At 39.9% G+C, this 23,851-nt stretch overlaps 1 protein-coding gene across 4 annotated transcripts in view; it reads right to left on the reverse strand.

The window, feature by feature from the left end:
- Positions 1-2,790: 2,790 nt before the first annotated feature.
- Focad (focadhesin) overlaps positions 2,791-23,851 on the reverse strand; it is a 293,087-nt gene continuing 272,026 nt past the window's right edge. For 3 of the 4 annotated variants that reach the window (XM_035439808.1, XM_027400387.2, XM_027400389.1), the window contains 9 exons: positions 19,346-19,474; positions 15,902-16,017; positions 14,045-14,305; positions 13,330-13,419; positions 10,783-10,960; positions 8,859-8,956; positions 6,687-6,938; positions 5,010-5,085; positions 2,791-3,178 (listed from right to left, as the gene is read on the reverse strand). In XM_035439808.1, the coding sequence (XP_035295699.1) occupies positions 3,105-3,178; positions 5,010-5,085; positions 6,687-6,938; positions 8,859-8,956; positions 10,783-10,960; positions 13,330-13,419; positions 14,045-14,305; positions 15,902-16,017; positions 19,346-19,474 (1,274 nt within the window). In that variant the 3' untranslated portion in view covers positions 2,791-3,104. Of the gene's footprint in view, positions 3,179-5,009; positions 5,086-6,686; positions 6,939-8,858; positions 8,957-10,782; positions 10,961-13,329; positions 13,420-14,044; positions 14,306-15,901; positions 16,018-19,345; positions 19,475-23,851 lie in introns of those variants that run through there. The other variant, XM_035439809.1, reaches the window with a different exon arrangement.

Consider the following 23,851-nt stretch of genomic DNA (forward strand, 5'->3'; position numbering starts at 1 on the left):
TTGACAGAATGGACCCTTACCAGGGAAGGGTGCTCCTGAATCAAAGATCATCAGAGCTGCCTCCTAAGTTGCATGAGGGCAACTTATCAACTCTAAATTGTATGCTGATGAGTTCCCTAATTAAATGGGGCTTCCATTCCAGATGTCCTTTCTTCCTCACCTCTGACCACAATCACCTTTATCAAACCCTAAAAGGTGACATCAGCATCTTAAAACTCTTCCACCTTCTATTTAATTTCAAAGCTTCTCCACATCTACTCTACGATTACAGCAGTGTCTCATCTCTTGTATCCACTGCTCTCTTAGTTTGGATTACTGCAACCAAATAATATTAAATTGAGTGATTCTGGAAGTTAAAAAGCCCAACACCAAGATGACAAGTGACAAGTGATTCTTGAGTGTGGGATGCAGAAGGATGCCTTCTTGCTGTGTTCCCACATGGTGGAGAAAGAAAGCACCTTTCCCAGGTCCCTTTTTGTGAAACTTGCTAATCTTCAGAAAGGCTCCCTCTTCATCCCTACTTACTTCCCAAGGCCCCACCACCAAATAACTTCCACTCCAAAAGAAGTTAACATCAACTAATTCAAGTCATAAAATGTCTTTAGCAGCTCCTTGGTTAAAATGGAGCCATTATATTATGACTGGAACATGATTTTAGCCAATTTCACAAATACCCACATTTTTGCCAAATGAACACTTTTTGAATCCAATCTGTGTTCGGATACTTCCTTGAGGCATAATGTAGCTTTAACCCTACACTGGTGCATCCCCAAATACTGTTTGTCTTGGCAACTTGTGTTTTCAAAAGCTGACAAGAGAGAACTTGAAACAAAGACCTCCTTTATGTAGTTAACAACATGGTCTAAAAAAGAAGCAGCAGCTTACTTGTGTAAAACAAAGTGGAGCATCTTGATGAAACAATTTAATCCTTATTTGGAGATCATACAGGTAACCAGGAGGCTATTATTATTTCATTGGCATACCTCTGAGTTTAATCTTATTTAGAATCCTTAGAGGTCTAATAGGCAGAAAACCACGTGACTTCTATCCATGACTGCTCAAAACAGAAAGAACTAGGAAAGAGGGGACTGAGGATTACTTTATTTCCTTCTTTTGGTAAACTTCTGTTTTCTTGTGAAGGACAGGAGGAAATACCAGGTTTGAAAAGAAATTGGGCTGAAAAGACATGAGAAATCTGAAATTTGAAGTCTAGGCAGTTTCTTCCTTTCCTTGGACATCAGCAAATTTGTTTGGTTGCTGATTCATGATGTCTCCAGTGCCCACTTCCTCTTCAGTACTCATTGTCTCCTGCGTCTCCAAGGTACCCTGGAATCCAGAGTTCTTTAATGCATGCAGACAATCTTGGTCTGGTAGGCTAGTCTTGAGCTTCCCAGTACCTGGTGTTTCTCTCAGCAGATCTGCACCTTAAAGTGGGAGCCAAGGTATCTGATGCAGTAGCAATAGCTTTGGATCTTAGGCTCTAGGACCTTGGTTTTAGGTAAAAGTCTCCCACTTTCTAAATAATTTTGCTCGGTTTTAAAATAGAAAACAATGTTCCCTATGGTATTGTTGAAAGACTTCAAATAAGCCAAGCCAAATGAAAAGTCTAGTGTGCTCAGGGTCAGGCACCCCAGAGTAAATGCTAGAAGACTTTCAGTCTCTAGTTGGTAGGGAGTATACAATAGCGCACATGGGAGGAGAAAAAAAGCTGGTGTAAATAGCTGTTACCTTTTTTCTTGCTTGGCTTAAACTTATTTCCTTGTAGTCCAACTTGTAAAGAAATTATATATCTGGAAAATAAAATTAGTAGCTCTACTTTGAACTTGGCAGGTGCACTTTGGGACAAGAAAGTATGTGCCACCTGTGAGTAGAAGTCGCGTGGTGTTTGTGAAGCACCAGGCACTATCTGAGTGACAGATACAAAAGCACCTCACATCAATGCCAAGACTTTCTTCCTAATGATTCTGTTTGTACATTTATGATGAGTTAAGACTGAGCCCAGTTGAAGTCACAATAATTAATTAGCATCAAAATTAAGATGCTGCCCGAGTCTCCAGCCATTGCGGTAGCTGAAATTGTGATACCATCACAAACTTTTCACAGATCTCTCTGGTGAAGTGAGCTGTACTTATAAAAAGACTGATCTTCTGAGGAGACATTTATCCTTTTTTGCTAGTCTAGCATCCTATCGTCTTTCTCCTGGGGAAACTTAGTTCAGACCATTTGCTTGGGGCTGCCTCCCCTGTGACTTAGGTCTTTCCAGTAAGTGTATCCCACCTGCCAGGGACCAGATAAATGTTTAGAGACCCACATGGGATGGCTTCTAGGGTTCTCACAGTGCTGCTTCTCCTGTGCCTATGGGGGAAGGAACTACTTTACCTTTGAGACTGCTGGCAGACACCTTGCCAGGTAGGAGGCACGATCTTCCAAGCATCACAATGGAATTCATCAGACCAGCCTTGATTTTCTCTGTGATCTAATAGTCTCCTTTGCAGCTACTACTCTTGTGAATGGGATAACTTTCACTTGTACTCATCACAACCATGCCCAGGAGTTATACCTAACACTGATGAACCTAAACTGGGTACCAGTTGGTGTCATGCCTAGTGATTTGAATGTGCCTAGCAGTTTTAAGTGTGTTTTATCAACAGGAATAAAATTTGTCTAACTCACTGACTCAATGACTTCTTCTGTGGCTTCATGGAAAATAGGTTATACCCTTGTCTCCTCTGTGGTTTACTTTCACTGGCAACATCTTCCCACACACTTAAAAATCAAAGTCACATTGCACAAATTTCACAAGGTTATTTTACTAGAATTTAAGGGAGAGAAAATATAATTTCAGTTTTCACAAAGAAAAGGAAATTTTTACAATGAACTCTGGTCATACAGAAGTTCTGTTCCTATTTCAGTTTCCAATACTTGGGTACCCAAGTAATGCACCCCTTTCCTGGCATGCACAAGTTGAAATGTCAGTATGGAGCCACCTTCCCATGACCTCTAACTAGGAAAATCAATTCTCACCAATCTCAGATACCAGTCCCAAAAAACGTGTTTATCTGGTCTGCCTCATTCCGTGGGGAATGGCGCTGGTTCCATGACTGTCACCAACCATATGCTCTGGTCCATACAGCCTTCTTCTTAAATTCTGGAAGAACTCTCAAGGATAGCAGTGTGGCTAAGAGGAAAAGAACACAGTGCATACATATACATTTGACAGAGCCATGCTGTGTCTGAAAAGGGTCATTTTGATCAAAGAAGGTGTCAAAACAGAGCTTGGCACTGCCCCACTTGACTAGTCTTCAAGACTAAGTAATGATTTCCCTCAAATCTTGGCAGAATTTAGAATTTTAATAGCCCCCCCAAAAAAAAACCTATCGATTTTTACAGATCACAAAGGTAGTTTTTTTTCTTTTTTGAAAGTTATCGTATAATCAGTAAATAGGAAAGTTTGCAGAACTATTGAAGTTTGGCATGCTAGTGATATTGTTTTTCTTAATGCCATTACTATTTACATGAGTATGTTCCCTCTGTAACAATTTAGCTTAAATTGTTCTTTTATACATAATACAATTATCTCCATTAAATATTTAATTAAAGAAAAATTTCACACCTATAATAAGGCTGAGTTCTTGTGCTCAGTGAAGCAAGTGTACCAACACTAAATTTTACTTGGATATGTGTCTGTAATGTATGTATTTCCTGTTGTGTTACAGATCCCAAGGAGCAATTTAAAGTAGAGAAATCCTGAATAATATAAAATAATCCTTTAGTAATTACTACATATTTCTTGTCTTACTGTAGAATATTAATATATTCAGATGTTATGCAAAATAAATTAATGTGAAGGAATGGAAGGAACCCAGGTATTCCAGTAAGCCAATGACTTTGTAATCTAGTAAAGGTGTGATTCCTTAAGCCAAGTGATTGTTTTCTTTAGTGATAGCAGTTGTTAGCTTTGTAACTGAAGACAGCATATGTTTGAAACAATCACCAGCCCAAACTCCCTGCAGCACATGAATATAGGGAGTCTTATCAGCAAGTCCCTAGAAATGGATAAAGTGAAAATATCTTCATTATGGCCCTGATTCCCAGTCAAGCCCTGTGCTGGATTAAAATCACATTCAGGCACTGACCCCCATCTACATGCTTGCTATTCACCCAGAATTCCTGGCTGTTTAGTAATAAAAATATTACCTATATTAGTATTTATTAATATTTGTTTGTGTTAATATCCTTAAAGTAAAATATGACTCATACTATGATTCCAAGCTAGATAAATCATTACAGGGTAGGCCAATGGAATGGCACTTCCCAGTACAATCAATGTCATATGACATGCAAAGGACACTGTAGTAGCTCCAGAACCCTAAATCCCAAGACACAGGTGACAAGTACAAGCTATCTTAGATTGTGTGGCCAATGATCAAATCAGACCTCATGTCTGAGTTTAGGACACTATAAAACTTTCAGAAAGACCTTCCATATGTGAGGTTTCCTAAAGTCATAATGTGCCAGTCTGTGAAGAAGTACAAAATGCTCAAAAGCATGGCTGATGCCTAGTTCTCTTTGGAAACTACTAAGCATCAACTATTACTAGAAGCTAGCATAAGAATGTGTTTTAGGACTTAAAAGTAATGTTAAAACATGAAAGGTGAAATCAGAACTGTTTGCGTACTTGTCCAATATGTTTCACATTACAAATATGCTAAGAGTCCTCATATACAGGATGGAGAAAAACTTATGGGAGTCATCAATACTGTCTCCAGAACTCTGAATTTCGGTTAACTGTATTTTTACTTTTCTGAATTTTGCAAATTTTAACTATTTTACCATTATAGTAAAATACCTAATACCATTTATCTAAAATTTATGTTTAAAGGCTCTGGCCTTCCTTTTTAACCCATTTTTTTTCTAACTTGCAAGGCCACATTAAGGACACTTTTGGAAACTATGTGTTAAACTATGCATAGCACAGCCATGTTCGGCAAAAAAGCATGAAGAAATACCTTTCAAAAGATCCTTGGACTTTGCTGCAAAGGCTTCATTAGGAATTTCCATGATGCTAAATAGCCAGTCAATGAACTAGGGTGAAAAAGAACGCTAATCAGTGAAGTGAATCCCAACATCAGCATGAGATTAGTCAATCTCTTGGGCCTTCATATAGGAGAAGTGCAATAGTCTTTTAGCAATTCCTGCTGGGGCTGGAGAAGTAGAAATGACATGGGAAGTAAGAATACCATCAGAGGAGGAGGGGTGCAGAAGTGAGACAGGGATGAAAGATACAACTCCCAAATCAGAAGGCCTCACAAAGGCCACTTCCCCTAGTGGATATACTAAGGCCTAGTATAGATAGAGTAAGCTAGACATGGGCCCAGAGGACTTTTGTTTATCATTAACATTATCTCTAGTCATCCTGAGAGACTCAGAGAGGTCAGTGGCCTTGTCCAAGTCATTTCCCTCTGAACAGCAGAGTCAAGATTTGAGCCTAGCTATACCTGGCTGCAAAGCTACTTTCTCTGCCTCATGCTACCTCTCACTGGCTCTATATGCATTCTGGCCAAGAATATAAGTTTTTCTTCCTCAGTTTGTTTACTAACTTACTAGTAGATTAATAGTCACTACAAACACATAGTCAATTAAAGATGTCTATCCCGTATCCAAAATGAACGGTGTCCCAGTCTGGAAAAAACAGAAGGGACCACATTTATTTTGGTTAAAAGTAGAATAAAATGCAAAGCTTGGGGGTAGCTTCCTAATTCTTACCTGATTTAACTTTGAAAGGCCTTTTCGCTGAGACACTCAGTGAGGTTAGTTGTACCTAAGCCAGGTTCATGGTTCAGAATGTTTTTAAGGATTAATGTTCATATTTCAAGAATAAGCAACAAATTATTAGTTTAAAGCTTTTAACATCATAAAAATCCAGTTTTGATTAAATGGGATTCAAAATAAGAATCTTCCAATCAGCTGTATTAAAGACAGGATGGAGCCAGATAAAGCCAAGTAAAGGAGACAATATTTCCATGTGTTCTGCTGAGTCTGTACACTTGAAGACTAAATCCCAAAGTGCTTCCTATGACATGGGCTTTTCTGAGGTCAGGAGTGATTGTGTTGGGCTATGACAGAACCCTTTTCAGGCTCTAGAATAGGCCAGCTATGGCAGGTACAAATAGTGGCTCTGTGAGACAGAATACAAATGGACCCTTTACTGTGTTACAGTAAGACAGCTACTCAAGACCTACACTTCCCCTGGAACATTCCCCAAGTCACCCCTGAACATGAGCTCATGTCCCTCTCTTACTTCTCCCCTCATATCCCACACAGCATACCATCCCGTATCTTGAGTTTGTCTGCCTATGTGTCCTGACTTCAAGGATTGGAAGTAAAATGTATTCTTTCCACCCAGGATCAAGAGCATATGTGCCCTCAATAAGTGAATGAAGATACAAGCTTTTTGTTCTATTTGCCCCCTCACCATAAATGAGTTGTTGCTGTTGTCAGTGTTGTTTCTAGACAACAGATACCCTGGCCTCTATGACATGGCAATGAGAGTGATCCTTGGGGTTGAGTGTAAAAGCCCTCAGAGTGATACAAGTTTCATTTAATTCCTACTTCCATCCTATAGCAGCAACTGCTGGAGACAAAAGCTTGCCTGCCCTGCTAAGCAGGTGGCCACCACCCCTCACCTTCTGGGTCTGTTCCCTCCATGGGTCTTTCTGTAGCAGCAGTAGCATGCTACTGGGAAGGAGAGTGAGAACCTCTTGCACAGTGACTCTATGCATCGGACTCTTGCCAAGCAAGGTTGCTGCTGGACCACCAGGGCCATTCTCTCGATGCCATGGCAACCAACTGGCACTGAGGCCAAGGAGAAGTGGAGCCTCATGGTCTGCCCACGCCACCACTGCAGCTGCAAATATAAGCAGCAAGTAGTCCAAAGCCTGTTAAGAAAATAGAAGCAACATGAGATCATATGTTTTACTCAAAGTGACACAAGTTCACAAACACAGCCTCCACCGTGATGCAAGGCTGTCTTCCCGTTCTCTCACCACTCCTGCTGCCCCAGAAGAGGAACTGTACTGGACAGCAAACTCAGTTCCAAGCTGACTGAAGAGCCTCACTGCACTTTGGAAGGTTCCTGATTTTCCCTTCTGTGAGGCTGGATTATTCCTCCAACATTCCAAGAGAAAACTTACTCTTAATCATATCAAGATCTAAATACTCCATTTTCTGGTGTTTTTAAAGACATAGATAAACTAAGAAAGGTATTTATTATGTGGACAAAATTGATTTTTAAAAATATGAAACATCTGATTTTATTTTTAAACAATAAAATGTTTATCTTTAGGCATTAAAAAAAAATCTGTCTGGAATCCATCCATACTTCAGACTACATTAGACACTTGTAAAAGACTTAGACACAGTAATGGAGACACTTCCAAGATGCTGAATTACTGTGATTTCAATTATACTTTTTCCAGCTAATTTGCATGCTAAGTGTTTTGAGATTTTTTTAAGAAAACAAAGTTAATAAAAGCTCAGGAAATCGGGGGGGGGGGAGACTGCATTAGCTTAAAAAGTTTCTTTTTCCTTTTTTTTTTTTTAAGTATTTTTCAGTCTCTTAAGATCCTAACTGATGAATTAAAATTTTAATAACTTCAGCTAGGTGGCGGTGGCACACACCTTTAATACCAACATGGTCTACAGAGCAAGTTCCAGGACAGCAAGGGCCACACAGAGAAATCCTGTTTCAAGAAAACCAACCAACAACCAGCCAGCCAAACAAACAAAAAACCAAATTAATAACTTCAAAAAGACACACAACTTTTCCAGATAAATGGTACAGGATTTCAAAGAATATATCAGGCTATGCAAATTATACTTTACCAGGAAGAATGCCTACAAAGAAAATTAAGGGCAAAAAAGTGGGGAGTGGGCTATGTTTGTATTATGGGGTGTCCTTACAACTCCCCAGTACAAGAGGCCTTTCCTTTGGGATATCATAGGTCATGTTGCAGATATGATGAAAACCCTCTCCACATGTTTCGAGCAGGTGTTGGCCTACAGATGACCTACAAACACTTCAGGAATCTCTTTGTCCTAGGCATTTTTAGTCACATGTGAGCCAGAGAAGAGGCCTGGGCCTGGCATTTCCATGCATACTATATGAGGGTTTCTTCTACTAGTGTTCTTTGAGTCCTATGCATCAAAAGACGTGTTTTGTTAAAATAGCAGGGTAGGGTGGCATGGTGGTGATGGCACACACCTTTTGAGGCAGGCGGATCTCTGAGTTTGAGGCAGCCTGGTCTACAGAGTGAAATCTGGGAAAGCCAGGGTTACACAGAGCAACCTTGTCTTGGTGGGGGGGATAATTTTCAAAAGAGAGCCCTGAGAATCCCCAGAAACGCAGCAGAGTTCTTGGGGCATCAAGAGTTTCCAATGTTTCTCATAATAAATGGAAGAAAAGCTGTGAGAGTGTGTTTGATTGATCTTGGATGACCCCAAGGCCATGGCTTCCAGGCTTAGTCCCCAGGGTGATGCTATTGGAAAGCAGTAGACCCTATAGGAGGTAGTAACTAGTGAGAGATCTTTTGGCTATGGGGGCGGGGGGCAGGTTGTGACCTGAAAAGAACTATGGGTCTTAGATTTGGCTCAGCAACACACTCCTTCCACAGATCTAAAGCCATAGGATCAATGGCCCTAGGCTAGAATCCCCAAACTGAACCAAATGAACGTTTTCACTTTGTAAGCTGATGACCTCAGGTATTTGTTACAGCTGAGGAGATAGCCACAAAGTCTTCTTTTGGGAAAGAAAATATAAATTTTACATTTTAAGGTAAGTCTGCTGCTTCTCTATGTACCTCATCGAGAGCCACACTCTGAACAGATGGTTGCTGGTACGCAAGGTTTCTCATATAACCCATCAGTTCTAAGAGCCACTCCAGTCTCTTCAACACACCTGAAACAGATCAGCAATAACCATCACAGATGAAGCAGGACGAGTGCTCAGAATTCCTTACAGCTGTGAGATGCAGTGCTTGAGATGTCGCTGCCCCAATACAGTTTTTACACTAGTCACATCAGGAAAATATTTTAGCTTTTATGTTTAAGTAAATCCTTTTTCTAGCCCTCCTGTTCAATAGTGATAGGACACATTTACTGGAAGTTTTTCTCTGAAAACTGAACTCATCAGGAGAAATCTGGACTAGGCAGTAGTGCAGAATGTCAGTAGTTAGCTGTTTCACAGTCCTCCTGTGCTCTCCTGTTTCAATACAAAAGAATAATTGGAAGTCTGCCCCAAAGACATAAAAAGAGAAACACCAACCAGCCATCGTAGGGTAACCAGAGAACAATGCCAGCATAGACACTGATATTCTTTTTTTCCCCTTAAATGAGGGGTTCTAGCACAGGGAAAAGTATGTGGGAAGGCCCCATGGATTTAATGAGAGGAAAAAGGAGAACCACTTTTAAGTAGGCTCATCAGGACCAACAGTAACATCAGACAGACCCAGTTTATTCCAAGTATTTTTATCAAAACCTGGAAAAAGCTGCTAATTTCTTTTCCCAGTAAACGTACTTTTACTTTAGAATGAAAAATTAAGTTTCTTGGGCTAGTGAAATGGCTCAGCAGGTGATTGTGCCTGCCATAAAAGCCTGATGACCTGAGTTTGATCTGTGGGATCCACACTGCAAAGAGAGACCCACATACCCAACACTGTCCTCTAACCTCCACATATACACCAAAGCAATGGGTACACACACACCACACACACACGCACACACACACACACAATATACAAAATGTACTACTTAAATAAAAGAAAATTGAATTTCTCATCACAAGGTCATTTCTTCAGTACTTAGACACTAAGGCATATATGCAAACTGCTCAATTTAAACATCTCAATTGACCTAATAAACACACAGCCAAGGTCAGAGAAGCCAAGAACAAGTTCCATTGTCAAGAGGCTCTTACAGCCCAACGTCTAAAATGCTCTCTGAGTAAAACATGCCCAGCACAGCAGTACAAACCTTTAATCCTAACATTTAGATCTCTTTGAGTTTAAGGTCAGACTGGTCTTCATATCTGTCTCAAAAAAAAAAAAAAAAAAAAAGACTGACAAGTCTTTTCACCTAATTTCATTTTGCTTCAGTTTTCCTTTGGGCTTAGAATTAAATGGCCAACCCCAAACCATTTTCTATCATTGGGCAGAATCAATTTTCATCTGTGTGTTTGGAAAACTAAATAAAGTAAATTGATAGAAGCAACTTAGTGTTTGCATCCATGAAGGTCTCAAGCAGTGGTTCTCAACCTTCCTAATGTTGTGACCTTTGGATACAGTTCCTCATGTTGTGGTGACCTCAACTACAAAATTATTTTCATTGCTACTTAATAACTATCATTTTGCTGCTGTTATGAATTGTAATATAAATATCTGATATGCAGGATAACTGATATGTTGACATCTGTGAAAGGGGCATTTGACTCCCAAAAGGGTCACAATCCACAGGTTGAGGACCTGGTCTAGAGGAACAGAAATAATATGAAAATCCTCAAAAGAATTCATTCCTATGTACAAGAAGCGGATGGTGTGAGTTACAGCTTATCATCAACTGGAGGCTCTATCATCTGGGGTCAGGCCAAACCCACACCAGCAAATAAACTAGGTTTTCTGTCCTATAGTATTTTTACTGATTACTTGGGAATTCCGCATTATGAACCTGAGCACACATTAGCTTCTGAGGAGGCACGGACACCTGCAGAGCTAGCAAGCACATCCTCACCTGTGTTGGCATGGCTCACAATTCGTGCCTGGTATAAGCTGTGCAGAATCATCCAGGCCAGAGGCTCTTTTTCATGGTGCTGCACAGCAGCAGTGATCAGATCCATCAGGCTCATCAAGGGGAGTCGTCCTTGAGAGATCAAGTACAGTTTGACAAAGGCAGCCTTTTCTATGTTGTCCTGGGGGAGGTGGCAATTGTTCGGTCATTAGTAAGTCAACAGAACCTCAAGGCAAAGGTAATCAGGAACAGTAAGCATGATGTTATTTTCCCAACACTAAAGCTATCCATTTCCTGTATCAGAGCCTAGCTGCCTATACATGCAACAGGGAGCTGCAGTGCCACATTTTTTTTCATGAAAACTATGACCATGTTTGGAGTTTGGCATGTAAGCCAAACACAATAATATAACAATGCTATAATTACCATGTTCCAAATACCAGTCTAAACACTTAATATGTATTTAGTGAAGCAGTTTTCAAAATGTTACATAGAATCCCAAGGAATCCCAAAGCCCTTTGAGAGGTTCTATGAGGTCAAGACTATTTTCTAAGTCCATCAAACTATTTTAGTATCCATTGCATTTTAATGCCACTTAATTTTTAAAAATCCATTTATGAGGGACAAGAGAGATGGCTCAGTGGTTAAAAACATTTGCTACTCTTCCAGAACAACAGTACAATCCCCAGCACCCACATGGTGGTTTAAAACCATCTATAACTCCAGTCCTAAGGGGTCTGACACTCTCTTCTGGCCTCCATGGGCACCAGGCATGCACATGATATATAGATATACATGCAGGTAAAACACCTCTATACATAAACAAAAAAATTGAGATGCTGGGTAAACATAATGTAAACAATAAAAAAACAAAATGGGGGAATATGCATAAAGGATTCAGCTGTATACCCCAGTGTCATAGTCATGTCAAGGAAAAACACTGGTAAGATGAAGTTGAGAACTAAAATAGTTCTGTATATGAGGCACTATTTCCTTGAAAGAATGATGACAAACTATGGCTATTTTAACTGCCTAATGACAGACTATTTTACTAAAAACTTAAAGAAATGAGCCCATCACACCAAGAAAAAAATATTTCATAGTATTTGTTGCCAACAATCAAATTTAAATTTTCTAATAAAAATAAGATTTTCAGGAAAAAATTCCTAGTGTGTAGAGTGCTTTTCAGGTAAGATTTCTCAGCATGATAACTAATATGATGTTTTAATATTATGTAATAAAACATACCAATATTTGGAAGACCTTCAAAACTTGACAAGCCAGCATTTTGCAAATGACCAGTGTATGATATTAGAAAATCATATATATATCAGAGAGCTGATGTTCAAAACAAACTAATGGATTTTAATGTCAAAGTAGGCAAACTTCCTTGGCATGGTTCTGGAAAAGTGCAAATTATTTCAAAGAAACTACCACTAAGAATGTGGTGATAAGTAATTTCTGAGTTCTTGCTTTGAGCTGGTATTGTTCCAAGTACTTACTATGGACTAGGTCATCTAACTCTCAGGACAACCCATTTTACAGACAGACACTGTTCATAAGCTACAAAACTGGATCTCACCCAACATCAGTGAGACTCCAGACTCCATTTTAGCACTCCTCTGAACTGCTCCCCTCTGTTTAAAATAAGCTAACCTCCAAAATGCTGGGAGTCAAACACTCTGCAATAGTGGTTCTCAACCTTCGTATGCATCAGAATTGCCTCGTTGGAGAGACTATTCAAACATTGGGTCTCATAGTCTCAAGTGGGACTTGAGAATTCCCATTTCTGGGCCCACCAGGACCAGAGACCCCATGCTGAAAACTACTGTTATGTGATGCAAATATTCAAGGACCCAACTGAATAAGCAAACCTGACACTGATAGGATAACTACCAGCAACTGGAGATGTAGAGCTCATGGTCCTACATAGTATAAAAGGTTATATTCAAATAAGTATATCAATTGGAATGAATTTATGCCAAAGGATCTGGTGCTTACTTGGAACTCCAACTTCACAAAGCTTTTGTATTTATTTCATTATGCAACTGGGTCTGGGGGCTTCTTGTCAATTATCTTATGTCAGAACTACAGTACTAGTTTTTCAAATGACCATCCTTCTGATTACAAAAGGACAGTATCTGGTACCAAAAAAAAAAAAAAAAGTGAGAACAGAACTATTTATTTAAGCCTTCAACATATCAGCAGGATCTTTAGTCAGAATATTCCCATTTTTGTGGGTATTACCTTGAAGACATTGTCCTATTTTTGCCAATAGGTAACACAAAAATATTCTCGACCAAGTGTAAGAAATTGTGTTAAAAAGTTATTCATTTATTTATACATCTAGACAGTATATATTAAATAAACATCAATCACACCAGGCTGGTTACCAAACCTGACAAGTGAAGGAGAAAGTCAGTACCCTAAAATTATCCAGTAACAAGTTTTATGTAAAACCATATTAGGCCAAAAGGACATTGTAAACAATTCTTCCTGTAGAATTTCTGCCTCAATAATGAAAATATGCATAGATGGACACATTGTTACCTTGTTAATCTGGGAAATCTGGTTGGCACCTTCATCCGTCATCTCTGAGAGGCACTTTGCTACACTGATGTACAGCTCCAGTTCACTTCTCTGACAAAGACAAATCTCACACATGTCAAAATACAATAAAAGACCAGAATATCATGTCTATTAATATTCTGATGAATTATTAGACTTGTTTATCCTCAATAACAGTTGCTGCTGAGATTCTAAAGTTACCAAACCAAAACATAGCTCAGTCTTTTCACAATTGAAAACTGTCTTCTCCATTGTTCTGTGTGTTCGCTTGGCTGTATTTTTTTCTCCCTATCAGAATTCAGTTATCCTAAGCAGATTTTAACTTCGTTGTGAAACTTCAGTGTAGAAGTCTACAGAGGGAGAAGGGCAGGCATGAAGCCATATGACAGAAAGCATATATAAATAAGACAATGTCGTCAAGGTGCATTGGGTAGGGATTTCTGTGCTTACTCGTCTTTGGCAGGAATCTGGTACAGCACTGGTTAACTCACCTCTAAGCTTTCTCAAAGCTTTTGTTCTAAATACTCAACCTCAATTTAGATCTTGGAAATAAACACACTCCTAGGGAGGAATGTGGTTATTTCTTGCTAGTCTTCCCACCCATAGCCTTAAAACATTCCTTAGCCTGCTTTGCCAAAATGACTTTAAAGAAGCCTAAGCACAAACTGTCAGGAACGTAAATATTTTTGTTCTTTACCCGAATCCTATTTGGCAGAAGGTCAAAAATTTTCCCAGTAGCATCACAGAGCAGACTCCAGAGGTGGTGGGAAGGGCTGGGCAGTTTCATGGCCTGGCTCAGACCCTGTAAGGCACTTGAGCACAACTCAGGATGGCTAGGTGGGGAAGCTGCTTTAAAAACTGCCACCACTAGGTTTTCAACAAAAGCTTGGATCTGTTCATCAGAGACGTGCTTTACCCACAGTGACATGGATACCAGAAGGGATCTCTTGATGTTCAACTGGAAGGGAAACACAAGAGGTCAGACATAAGCAAGTCAGTCTGAGTTTGTGGTACTCAAGGTTCTAGGTCATCACAGACAGTTTTCTTTCTGAATGTAACTGCTGGTAGCTAGACTTGACTCCAGTAGAAAGACACACCCCCAAGGGTATCTGGGCAGCATAACTGATGGACTTAAAAAGAAAACAGAAAAAGGACATAAAGTTGGACAGCAGGGAAGAAGGTAGATATGGAAGGAGTTGGGATGTGGTTTCATATGATCACAGCACAATGTACAAAATTCTCAAAGAATTAATGAAACAATGGAAGAGGAAAAGGATAAAACTAGGGTCTGAGGAGATGCCTCAGTTGGTAAAGTATTCGTTGTGAACACACTTTCAATTTCTAGCACCCATGTGAAAAGCAAGGTAGTTTGCCTGTAATCCCAGAGAATAGGCTCCCTGGTGCTTGCTGGCTGGTCAGTTTAGCCAAATCAGTGAGCTCCAGGTTCAGTGAGAGACCAGGTCTCAAAAATAAGAGGAGTGTAATTAAGGAAGATGGGCAACACTGACTTTTGACCTCTACCCCCATAGTCTACATACCCCATGCACCTGCAAATATATAAATATGCATAAACATACGCACCACATACATACAGGCAAAATTATAGGCAGTACATTATTGGTAGCTGGAGTCTCAACTGAGAGTAGTGACTGACTAAACATAGGCTCAATGTTACACTGAGTGATGTGTGATTCATAGAGATGACTAGAAGCAAATGCACTAAACTAGCCACTATTAGGATATATAAATTACAACTCAATAATGCTAACTTTTAAAATAAGCTGCCAGAGACATTAGACATTAAAGCTGATGTCTATAACATGGATCGAGTGCTAGTAAGTGCTCAACAAATGACAGACTTCACTAACACACATCTTCAACTAAAGTCCATCATAAAGAATAAGAAAGATGAAACACAAAAGCAATGTAGAGTCGGGACTAAAGCCAAGATATTGAGGATATAAAAGAATCTTGTATTACTTGAGAGAAATTAAAGCCAGATCATAGATAGAACTGAACATGATGATCATGTACTGATTGATGATCAAGTTAGATTTTTAGGAAATCATGAAATATCTTTCCCAACCCCCTAACAGATAAACTCAAAATTCTTCCTTACTATATGTCTCTGAACACTTACTCTATTCTTATGTATCTTTGGCTAATGTCTAGAACATGCTCTCAAACTTTCACAAATACAAAATGAAAGGGTCACTTCTACCTCAGTAGTTTATGTTGAATACTCAAGCAGAGATATTAGTTCCTCCAACTCCCTCCTCAGTATGTCTCTTTGGATGCTGACCTAGATCTTACCAGGCTTTCAAGATTTCCCCTTAGTTGCACCCAACTCTAAGAAAGGGAGGAAGAGATGCATACAAGAGGTTTCCAGTACAGATGGATTTGTCTCTCTCTTAATACCCAGTGAGATAGCCATACTAGATTATCAAGCAAACTTTGTCCCCAAAGGAATGTTAGCATCTGTGACCATCACTTCCCCCCCTTTAGTAATAAGTAGCAATTAAAACTATGCTTAACACCTGAAACTACTACATACGCTCAGTCCATGGATCAGTGGAGGCATCACCCACAAGCCCAGCAGTGCAGCTGCACTCTGCGATGATGGTGCCTGAGTCACAGCAATCTCAAGGCAGAGTTGCTGTATCTCCTCACCTGAAAGACAAGATAGGAAAAATAATTTCTGTAATACACTGCTCGGCTCCCTGACTCAGACTCAGGGTTCAACGTCTGAAGCAAGCCATCTACTTGGGTCACATCTGCACATAACAGAATTCATTCAACCAACTGGTTCAAGAATTTTTGAGCAAAAAGGCAAAGAATGTGCCCAGTAGAATCACAGTCCTAACTCTTGGGACTGCCAAGGGCTTTAAACTACCTAGAGAAATTTCTCTGATAGCATTTGGAGAAATCTGGACACTCAAATACTATTTTAAAATATGAGAAAATGCTAGCTACAAATCTCTCAGTGCCTTCCTCCCTGCTTCTCCAGCATGTGTTCAGCACATAGGGAAATTTCTATCTAAGTGTGCCAGTTAATTTTTTGCGAACCTGACACAAGCTAGAAAGTTACATGACAAGAAGAACCTACAGCTGAGAAATTGCCTCTATCAAGTTGGCCTGTAGGTAAGTTTGTGGGGCATTTTCTTGATTAATGACTTACGTGGGAGGATCCAGGTCACTGTGGGCAGTGTCACCCCAGGGCGGGTTACCCTGGATGGTGTAAGAATGCAAGCCGAATAAGCCACGGAGGTGGGGTGGGGTGGTGGTGGCAGTAAGCGGTGTTCTTTTGGACCTCAATTTTTGTTCCTGACTCCAGGTTCCCACCTTGAGTTCTCTCAGTATAAATATACGTGCAGATAAATAAGACTGCCCAAACTTTCTGGAGTTCACAAGATCATGAATGGGTTCCAGATGACACAAACTGAGCTAATAGATTTGTGGGTACACAGATGGTCTCTGGCTCTGTTTAAATGTGATTGCTTTTATACCCTGGTTCATCTCCTTCAGAGTAAGAAAGTATTTTAATTGTTTTTAGTATTACAGGAATGCACAGTGAAGAGACTTGAATGTTTTTTAAAGACTTTGACCTTTTCAAGTGTTTGAATCTTTTTAAAGACTACAGGACTTACAAAGCTATACTATGATTTGTTTTGCTTTTTTTTTTCTTTTTTTGGTACAATGCTACTGGCCAATGACTAAGATTTCTTAAATGCTATCTCTGTCTTAAGTATCAGCCATAATTATTAATCTATATATTTATAAAGATTTATCTTATCGAGGATGCTGGCAGCATGCATCCATTCTTCTCAGGATCACATGGTGACTGCTCTTTCCTACATTTCCCAGAATCCTCCTTTTCTCCTAGTCCTGCCTAACTTGCTCCCCTATTGGCCAACAGTGCTTTATTTACCAACCAATAAGACAAACATATACACAGAAGGACCTCCCCCATCATCTCCTCTTTTCTCTCTAAACAAAAAGAAGGGTTTTACCATTAACACAGTAAAATATATAACAAAACAGTCATCAAGTAAGAACTATAGTTATGATATTTAGTTCATTAACATTTAGCAAGATTTAAAGAAAATATTCTATCATCTATCTTGTCTTTGTGAGTCTAAGGTCTTATATGTAACTTATCTTTTATAATAACTAAAGAAAACTATAATCATAACTATCTGTCTTCAACTCCATCAAAGACCACAGAAGGATAATATATAAACTCTAGAACTGACAGAGACATCTCACTACCTGGACAGTCACCCAAAGTTCCTCTGTAAAATTGGGGCATCCATCTTCAGCCTATAGGCCACAGTGTGTCTGGTAGACTTCTCCAAGAAGCAGGAATCCTTAAGGACTGTCTTCTTTTGCAAGTTTCCACAGTCACTTTCCTGTGGGTCTAGACAAGAGCAGTTTCTTGCCCAAATGGCTAATCTTGCCATGTTGAAAGCTAACTCCATATTGAGTTTCTTCAATGCCCATCCTCCTTTCTGATGTAATTGGTGTGCCAGGAGCAGTTGTGTCTCACTGTCATGAAAAACCCTAAACCATTTAAATGCCATATATTCTGAAGGTCTTTGAAAGGTTTGAAGAATATCCATCTCAAATAGATTTTTGTATATCTAGAAAACCTAACTAACCTAGCTGTAAGTTTTGACTATTATACCTGACTATATATAATCTGTATTCATTTTTTGCCTCCATTTTTAATTTAAATTAGAAACAAGATTGATTTACATGTCAATCCCAGTTACCTCTCCCTCTCCTCCTCCCCTGTCCCCCACTAACACCCTACTTATCCCATACCATTTCTGCTCCCCAGGAAGAGTGAGGTCTTCCATGGGGGGTTCTTCAGAGTCTGTCATATTCTTTGGGATAGGGCCTAGGCCCTCCTCTGTGTGTCTAGGCTGAGGGAGTATCCCTCTATGTGAAATGGGCTCTCAAAGTCCATTCCTATGCTAGGGACACATACTGATCTACTACAAGAGGCCCTCAGCTGTTAAAGGCTAGGCTCACAACCAAAAATATACTATGTTTTATATTATGATATTAACATGAGATCTTAGGGATAAACAAGAAACATGGCTTTCATGTTGAATTTTTGGCCTACAGAACTAACTGTAAGATAATACATTTTGATATGTTTGCTTCACCAGTAATAGAAACCCAATAAAGAGTCCAACATGGTGCTTCCTTGAAACCTAGGGCTCTGGAGGTACAGTTTGATAGCAAGCTACTAAGTCTACATTACACACCCAACAATAAATATAACTCATAAAAGTGCTATTTGGCTTTTTTGTTTGTTTACTATTGCTCATTTGTTTGGTGTTTGCATATGGAGGCCATCCATTATTTTCCTCAATCCCTCTCCACCTTATCTATCTATCTATCTATCTATCTATCTATCTATCTATCTATCTATCTATCTGCTATCTACCTTTATCTTTGAGCTGGGGACCCTCACAGCTCCCTGATTTGATTAGACTGACTGTTCAGTAAGTCCCCAGTGATCTTCCTGCCTCTGCCTTCCTAGCAGTGGGTCTTAGGCATCCATCACTGCACTTGCCTCACTCTGTCTGTCTGTCTGTCTGTCTGTCTGTCTGTCTGTCTGTCTGTCTATTTGTCTACCTACCTACCTATTTATTTATTTATTTATTTATTTATTTATTTATTTATTTGTACACAGGTGTGAGGGTTCTAACTTAGGTCCTTACGTTTGCATAGTAAACCCTGCACTGACCAGGCCAGTTCCTCATAAGCTGTTTTTGAGGACTACATAGATCTATATCTTTAGACCTCTTCCTCCCCACCCTCACCTATAATGACTCAGTGAAAGTAACTCAGTTACTGTATGTAAAATAGCAACCCAAAAGATACACTAATCTACTAGTCTCTGTCAACTATGACACAAAATCTGCTTTTTTATTCAAGCCAACTCCTAAGAGCAAAGTCTGAAAACCTAAAAATACTTGATGTTTACCAAAGTTTAGCCTCATAAGTGGGGAGAGGAGTGCAGCCAAGTTTGCAGGAGGATACTGGTAGCTTTCCCCAACAGTTGCTATGGGTTTCATCACCACTTTGAGGAGGGAGGGAGGCACAGCTTCAGGACCTACAATAGAAAAGAAAAAGTGAGACACCTGCATAGCTGTGCTAGAATGAAAATCATTAACTGTTTATTTCTTTCAGAGCTAAAGGCTCTAATGCCACATACTTAGTTACAATGAACCCTTCAATGCTATGCTCTGAATCCAACTCCTTTTGCTATAAACCGTGTTCCCTCTGTTCTTACTCACTGTCTCCAATCTTCTCTTGTTTTGTTAGGCATGCCCCCACATCTTTACTCTCTTTTACACTTCTATGTCTCTTCTCCCAGGTTTTGAAAAGAATGACCTACTCTTCATTATTTCCTCATTGCTTAGTACGGTATTCAATAAACTTACAACAGGAAAGACAAGGCTTGCCCACTCAGCACCTTAGAGGAGCTATGGAATATCTCTTCCTACTATGGCCCCAGAGCACCACACCCATCACCTACCACCTCAAAAAGAAAACAAAGCTCTTTAGTTCCTAAGCCATAGTACCTACTCTAGAGGTGAGCACTAAGGGAGAAGTAGGCACTGCATATGTTAACCATCTACCTCTAACTTTAATATTGGTCCTTACGTTAGGAGAGGAGTACTTAGGTTTAGGACCTGGGATGCTAGAGTAGTAACAAGTAGATATACAAGCCAGGAATAACCATTAAAATGGGCAGGTAAAAGGGATACAACAAAGAGCCATAGGAAAATGAAGAAATATAGAAAATGTAGATGAATATAGAAAGATGTAGACAAGGAGTAACAATATGGCAGAATCAGCAGCAAAAGGAAAACTGCCATCAGCAGAAAGAGAAGCAAGGGGAAAACCAGAAACTACATCAGCAAAAAAGCAACAGGATCAGCAGAGTTGGGAGGGGTTGCAGAGGTGAGAGAGAGCTGATATGTGGGAAAAGCTGAAAATAGAGAAACACAAGTTATGCAGGAAAAGCAAAGGCAAATTCAGTGAACCACAAATGCAGGCAGTCAATGACCATCACACAGTCCCAGAAAGGAGAAGCTCAGAGTGGTGGAGAAGCAGGAAGAGGCCAGCCAAAGGAAATGAAATCAACAAACAAAGAGAAAGAAAGCAGAAGTGAGAGTGTCAACAAAACAAATCAGCTACAGAAAGGAGAAGCAGAGGTGGTGTGAAGACCCAGAAGGGAAAAACCAACCTTGCTAATGGGGTAGCAAAGGATGAAGGAAGAGCTATGTCACAGCACAGAAAGGAGAAGCTGGGAGGAAAGGAGAAGCAGGGACCTAGTAGGGAAAAACCGGCCTTGTGACCAGTAGCAAGGGTAGCAGAACTATGTCACAGCACAGAAAGGAGAAGCTGGGGGGAAAAGAGAAGCAGAAGTGGTGTGGGGACCCAGGAGGGAGAAACCAACCTTGTGAAAGGGTTTAGCAAGGGTAAAGGGAAAGCTACGTCAAAACACAGAAAGGAGAAGCTGGGAGGAAAGGAGCAGCAGTAAACCCAGAGGGGAAAACCAACCTTGTGAAAGGGATATCAAAGGGTGAAGGAAGAGCTGTCACATCATAGAAAGGAGAAGCTGGGGGAAAAGGAGAAGCAGGGACCCAGTAGGGAAAAACCAACCTTGTGACCAGTAGCAAGGGTGGCAGACCTATGTCACAGCACAGAAATGAGAAGCTGGGGGAAAAGAGAAGCAGAAATGGTGTGGGGACCCAGGAGGAAAAAAAACAACCTTGTGAACGGGTTTAGCAAGGGTAAAGGGAAAACTACATCATAATACAGAAAGGAGAAGCTGGGAGGAAAGGAGAAGCAGGGAACCCAGAGGGGAAAACCAACCTTGTGAAAGGGGTAGCAAGGGTGAAGGAAGAGCTATGTCATAACACAGAAAGGAGAAGCTGGAGGTAAAGGATAAGCAGGGACCTGGTAGGGAAAAACCAACCTTGATAAAGGAGTAGCAAAGGGTGAAGGGAGAGCCACATCACAATATAGAAAGGAGAAGCTGGGGGAAAGGAGAAGCAGGGAACTCAGAGGAAAAGCCAACCTTGTGAAACGGTTTAGCAAGGGTAAAAGTAGAGCTACACATTACAGTACAGGATGGAGAAGCTGGGGAGAAAGGAGAAGAGGGAGTGGTTGGGGAGAGAAGCAGAGGGTCAGGAGAAAAAGAATACACACCATAGGCATTGAGAAAAATGGAAGAAGTGGCAATAGGGGTCAAAAAAGGAAAACCAAAGACGGAGAGCAGTGCAGTTCTTGAAGCTGGGAAGTCCAAGAGTGTGGTGTCAGCACCTGGTGAAGACCATTATGCTGCATTATAACATGTTGGAGGACTAGACAGCAAGCTTGCCAAGGCATTTCAGTTGTATAACAGAGTCACTATCTTACTATCTCAGTGATGACTGTCAATCATGCCCCAAAGGTACCACATCAAAATAATGTTAGCAAATGATTTTGAGTATCAGGTTGCAAAACATGAAATCTGGAAGGCACAGCCAAGCAGCACCTTTGAATGCGTAAAGGGTGTGCTAATGTATCCTTCCAACATGAACAACAAAAGACACTTTAATTGGAATGGGCGACAGTTCAAAACTTGTGCTTATAGAATATCATCTATGATGGCAAAAGGAAAATCTAGGAAACAGGAGGATTTGCAAATCATAGGTCACTATCCAGAATGCATGGGGGACTCTTCCTGGAACTCAGTTATACAAAAATAGCAAAATTCTGCCTAATGGGTAAAAGACTTGAAGCCAATTCTAAGAAAAAATACAAATGGCCAAAAAAGGACTTGATTTTTTAAAATTATTAAAACAATTTTAAAATTTAAATATATTTTGATCATATTCTTCCTTTCCCCCAAGTTCATGAGGTCCTCTCCTCCTCCCTATCCACTAAACTTCAAGTTCTTTCTCAAAAAAAAACAAACAAACAAACAAAAAAAACCCCAAAAAACCAAAAACAAAAAACAAGAACCTAATACAACAACAAAACCAAAACTCAAAACCACACCTATCCACAGATACTCATAACAGCACTAACTGCAATAGCAAAGTGTAGAAACATCCTGGCATCTAGCAACTGGTAAATAGGGAAAATATGGCTGATCCATACAGTGGATTATCACTTAGCTCTAAGGAAAGAAGTAGGGTATCTGCTACAATATGGATGAACCCTGGAAATACTGTGCTAAATGACAAGAAGCCGGTCATAGAAAGCCACAGATTGTATGATTCCATTTAAATGAGATATACAGAAAAGACAAATTAGAGACACGGAACATAGTATTGTTGCTAAGAACCAGAGAAAATAGAGAAAGGGAAACAATTTGTTCAACAAGATTAGGTTTCCTTCTGGGGTGATAAGAATGTTCTAGAGGTAGATAGTAATGATAGCAGAACAGAAATTGTGAATGATCCTAATATCCCTAAATCATGAGCAGTTTAAAGAGTCTTTTTCTTTCCCCAAATACAAGGGCACACATATGCCAGGCTAACCTTAAACAAGCTATATAGCTGAGGATGACCTTAAATTTCTGGTCCTCCTCCCTCCACCTCCTAATTGCTAGGATTACACTAGTTTACATGCTGGGGATTGAATTTATCCATGCACTTTACCAATTATATTCATCTTCAAAGAGAAAAGAAGAAATCTTAAAATATATTGATATAGGAGGGGCACTGAAGAATAGACAAAGTCTTGGTGCCCTAGTATCTCTTTCTTTCTGACACCTACAATGAAAAACACTCCCAAACAACTGGTTCCTTCTGCATCAGGATTCAAGATTTTTAATGGCCTTAGATCTTTAGCCAGGGCCAAGGACATTCTGTTTTTATGACTTTCCTTTCCCTACTCTTCCAATTACAAGTGCATTACGGAGCCAGGAAGATGACTCAGTGGGTAAAAGTACTTGCTGCTAAGCTTGATGACCTGAGTTCATATTCCTGCAGCACATGTAAAGGCAAGATGGAGTGGCATGTACTATAATCCAAGTACACCTACTACAAGAAAGGAGGTGAAGACAAGAGTAACTCCTGTATGCTCACAGGCTGATTAGCCTGGGGTGCACAAAAAAGCAGTATACCATAGAAACCCTACCTCAATACCAAGGTAAAAGATGAGGACCCACCCCCGAGGTCATCCTCTGACCTCCACACAGGTTCTATGGCATGTGCAGGCCTCACACAAAGACATCATATGTACACATAGACAGACATAAATGAACAAATATTGTATATGTACCATGTTCCCATTCTTAAGATAACTGCTTATGGAAATAAACTCCCATGTTCATCTTTGGCAGAGTCTACATAAACTCATCTATGTTCACAGTTTCAAGTACTAACTAAGTTGTTAACTATAAACCCATACCTACCTCCATGTTTTAATCCCATGTTTCCAACTCTCATTCCCAGCAGAAAAGATAACAGTCAGTATGTTTTCTACA

The sequence above is a fragment of the Cricetulus griseus genome, chromosome 2 (assembly GCF_003668045.3).
Source record: "Cricetulus griseus strain 17A/GY chromosome 2, alternate assembly CriGri-PICRH-1.0, whole genome shotgun sequence".
In the NCBI taxonomy this organism is placed as follows: Eukaryota; Metazoa; Chordata; class Mammalia; order Rodentia; family Cricetidae; genus Cricetulus; species Cricetulus griseus.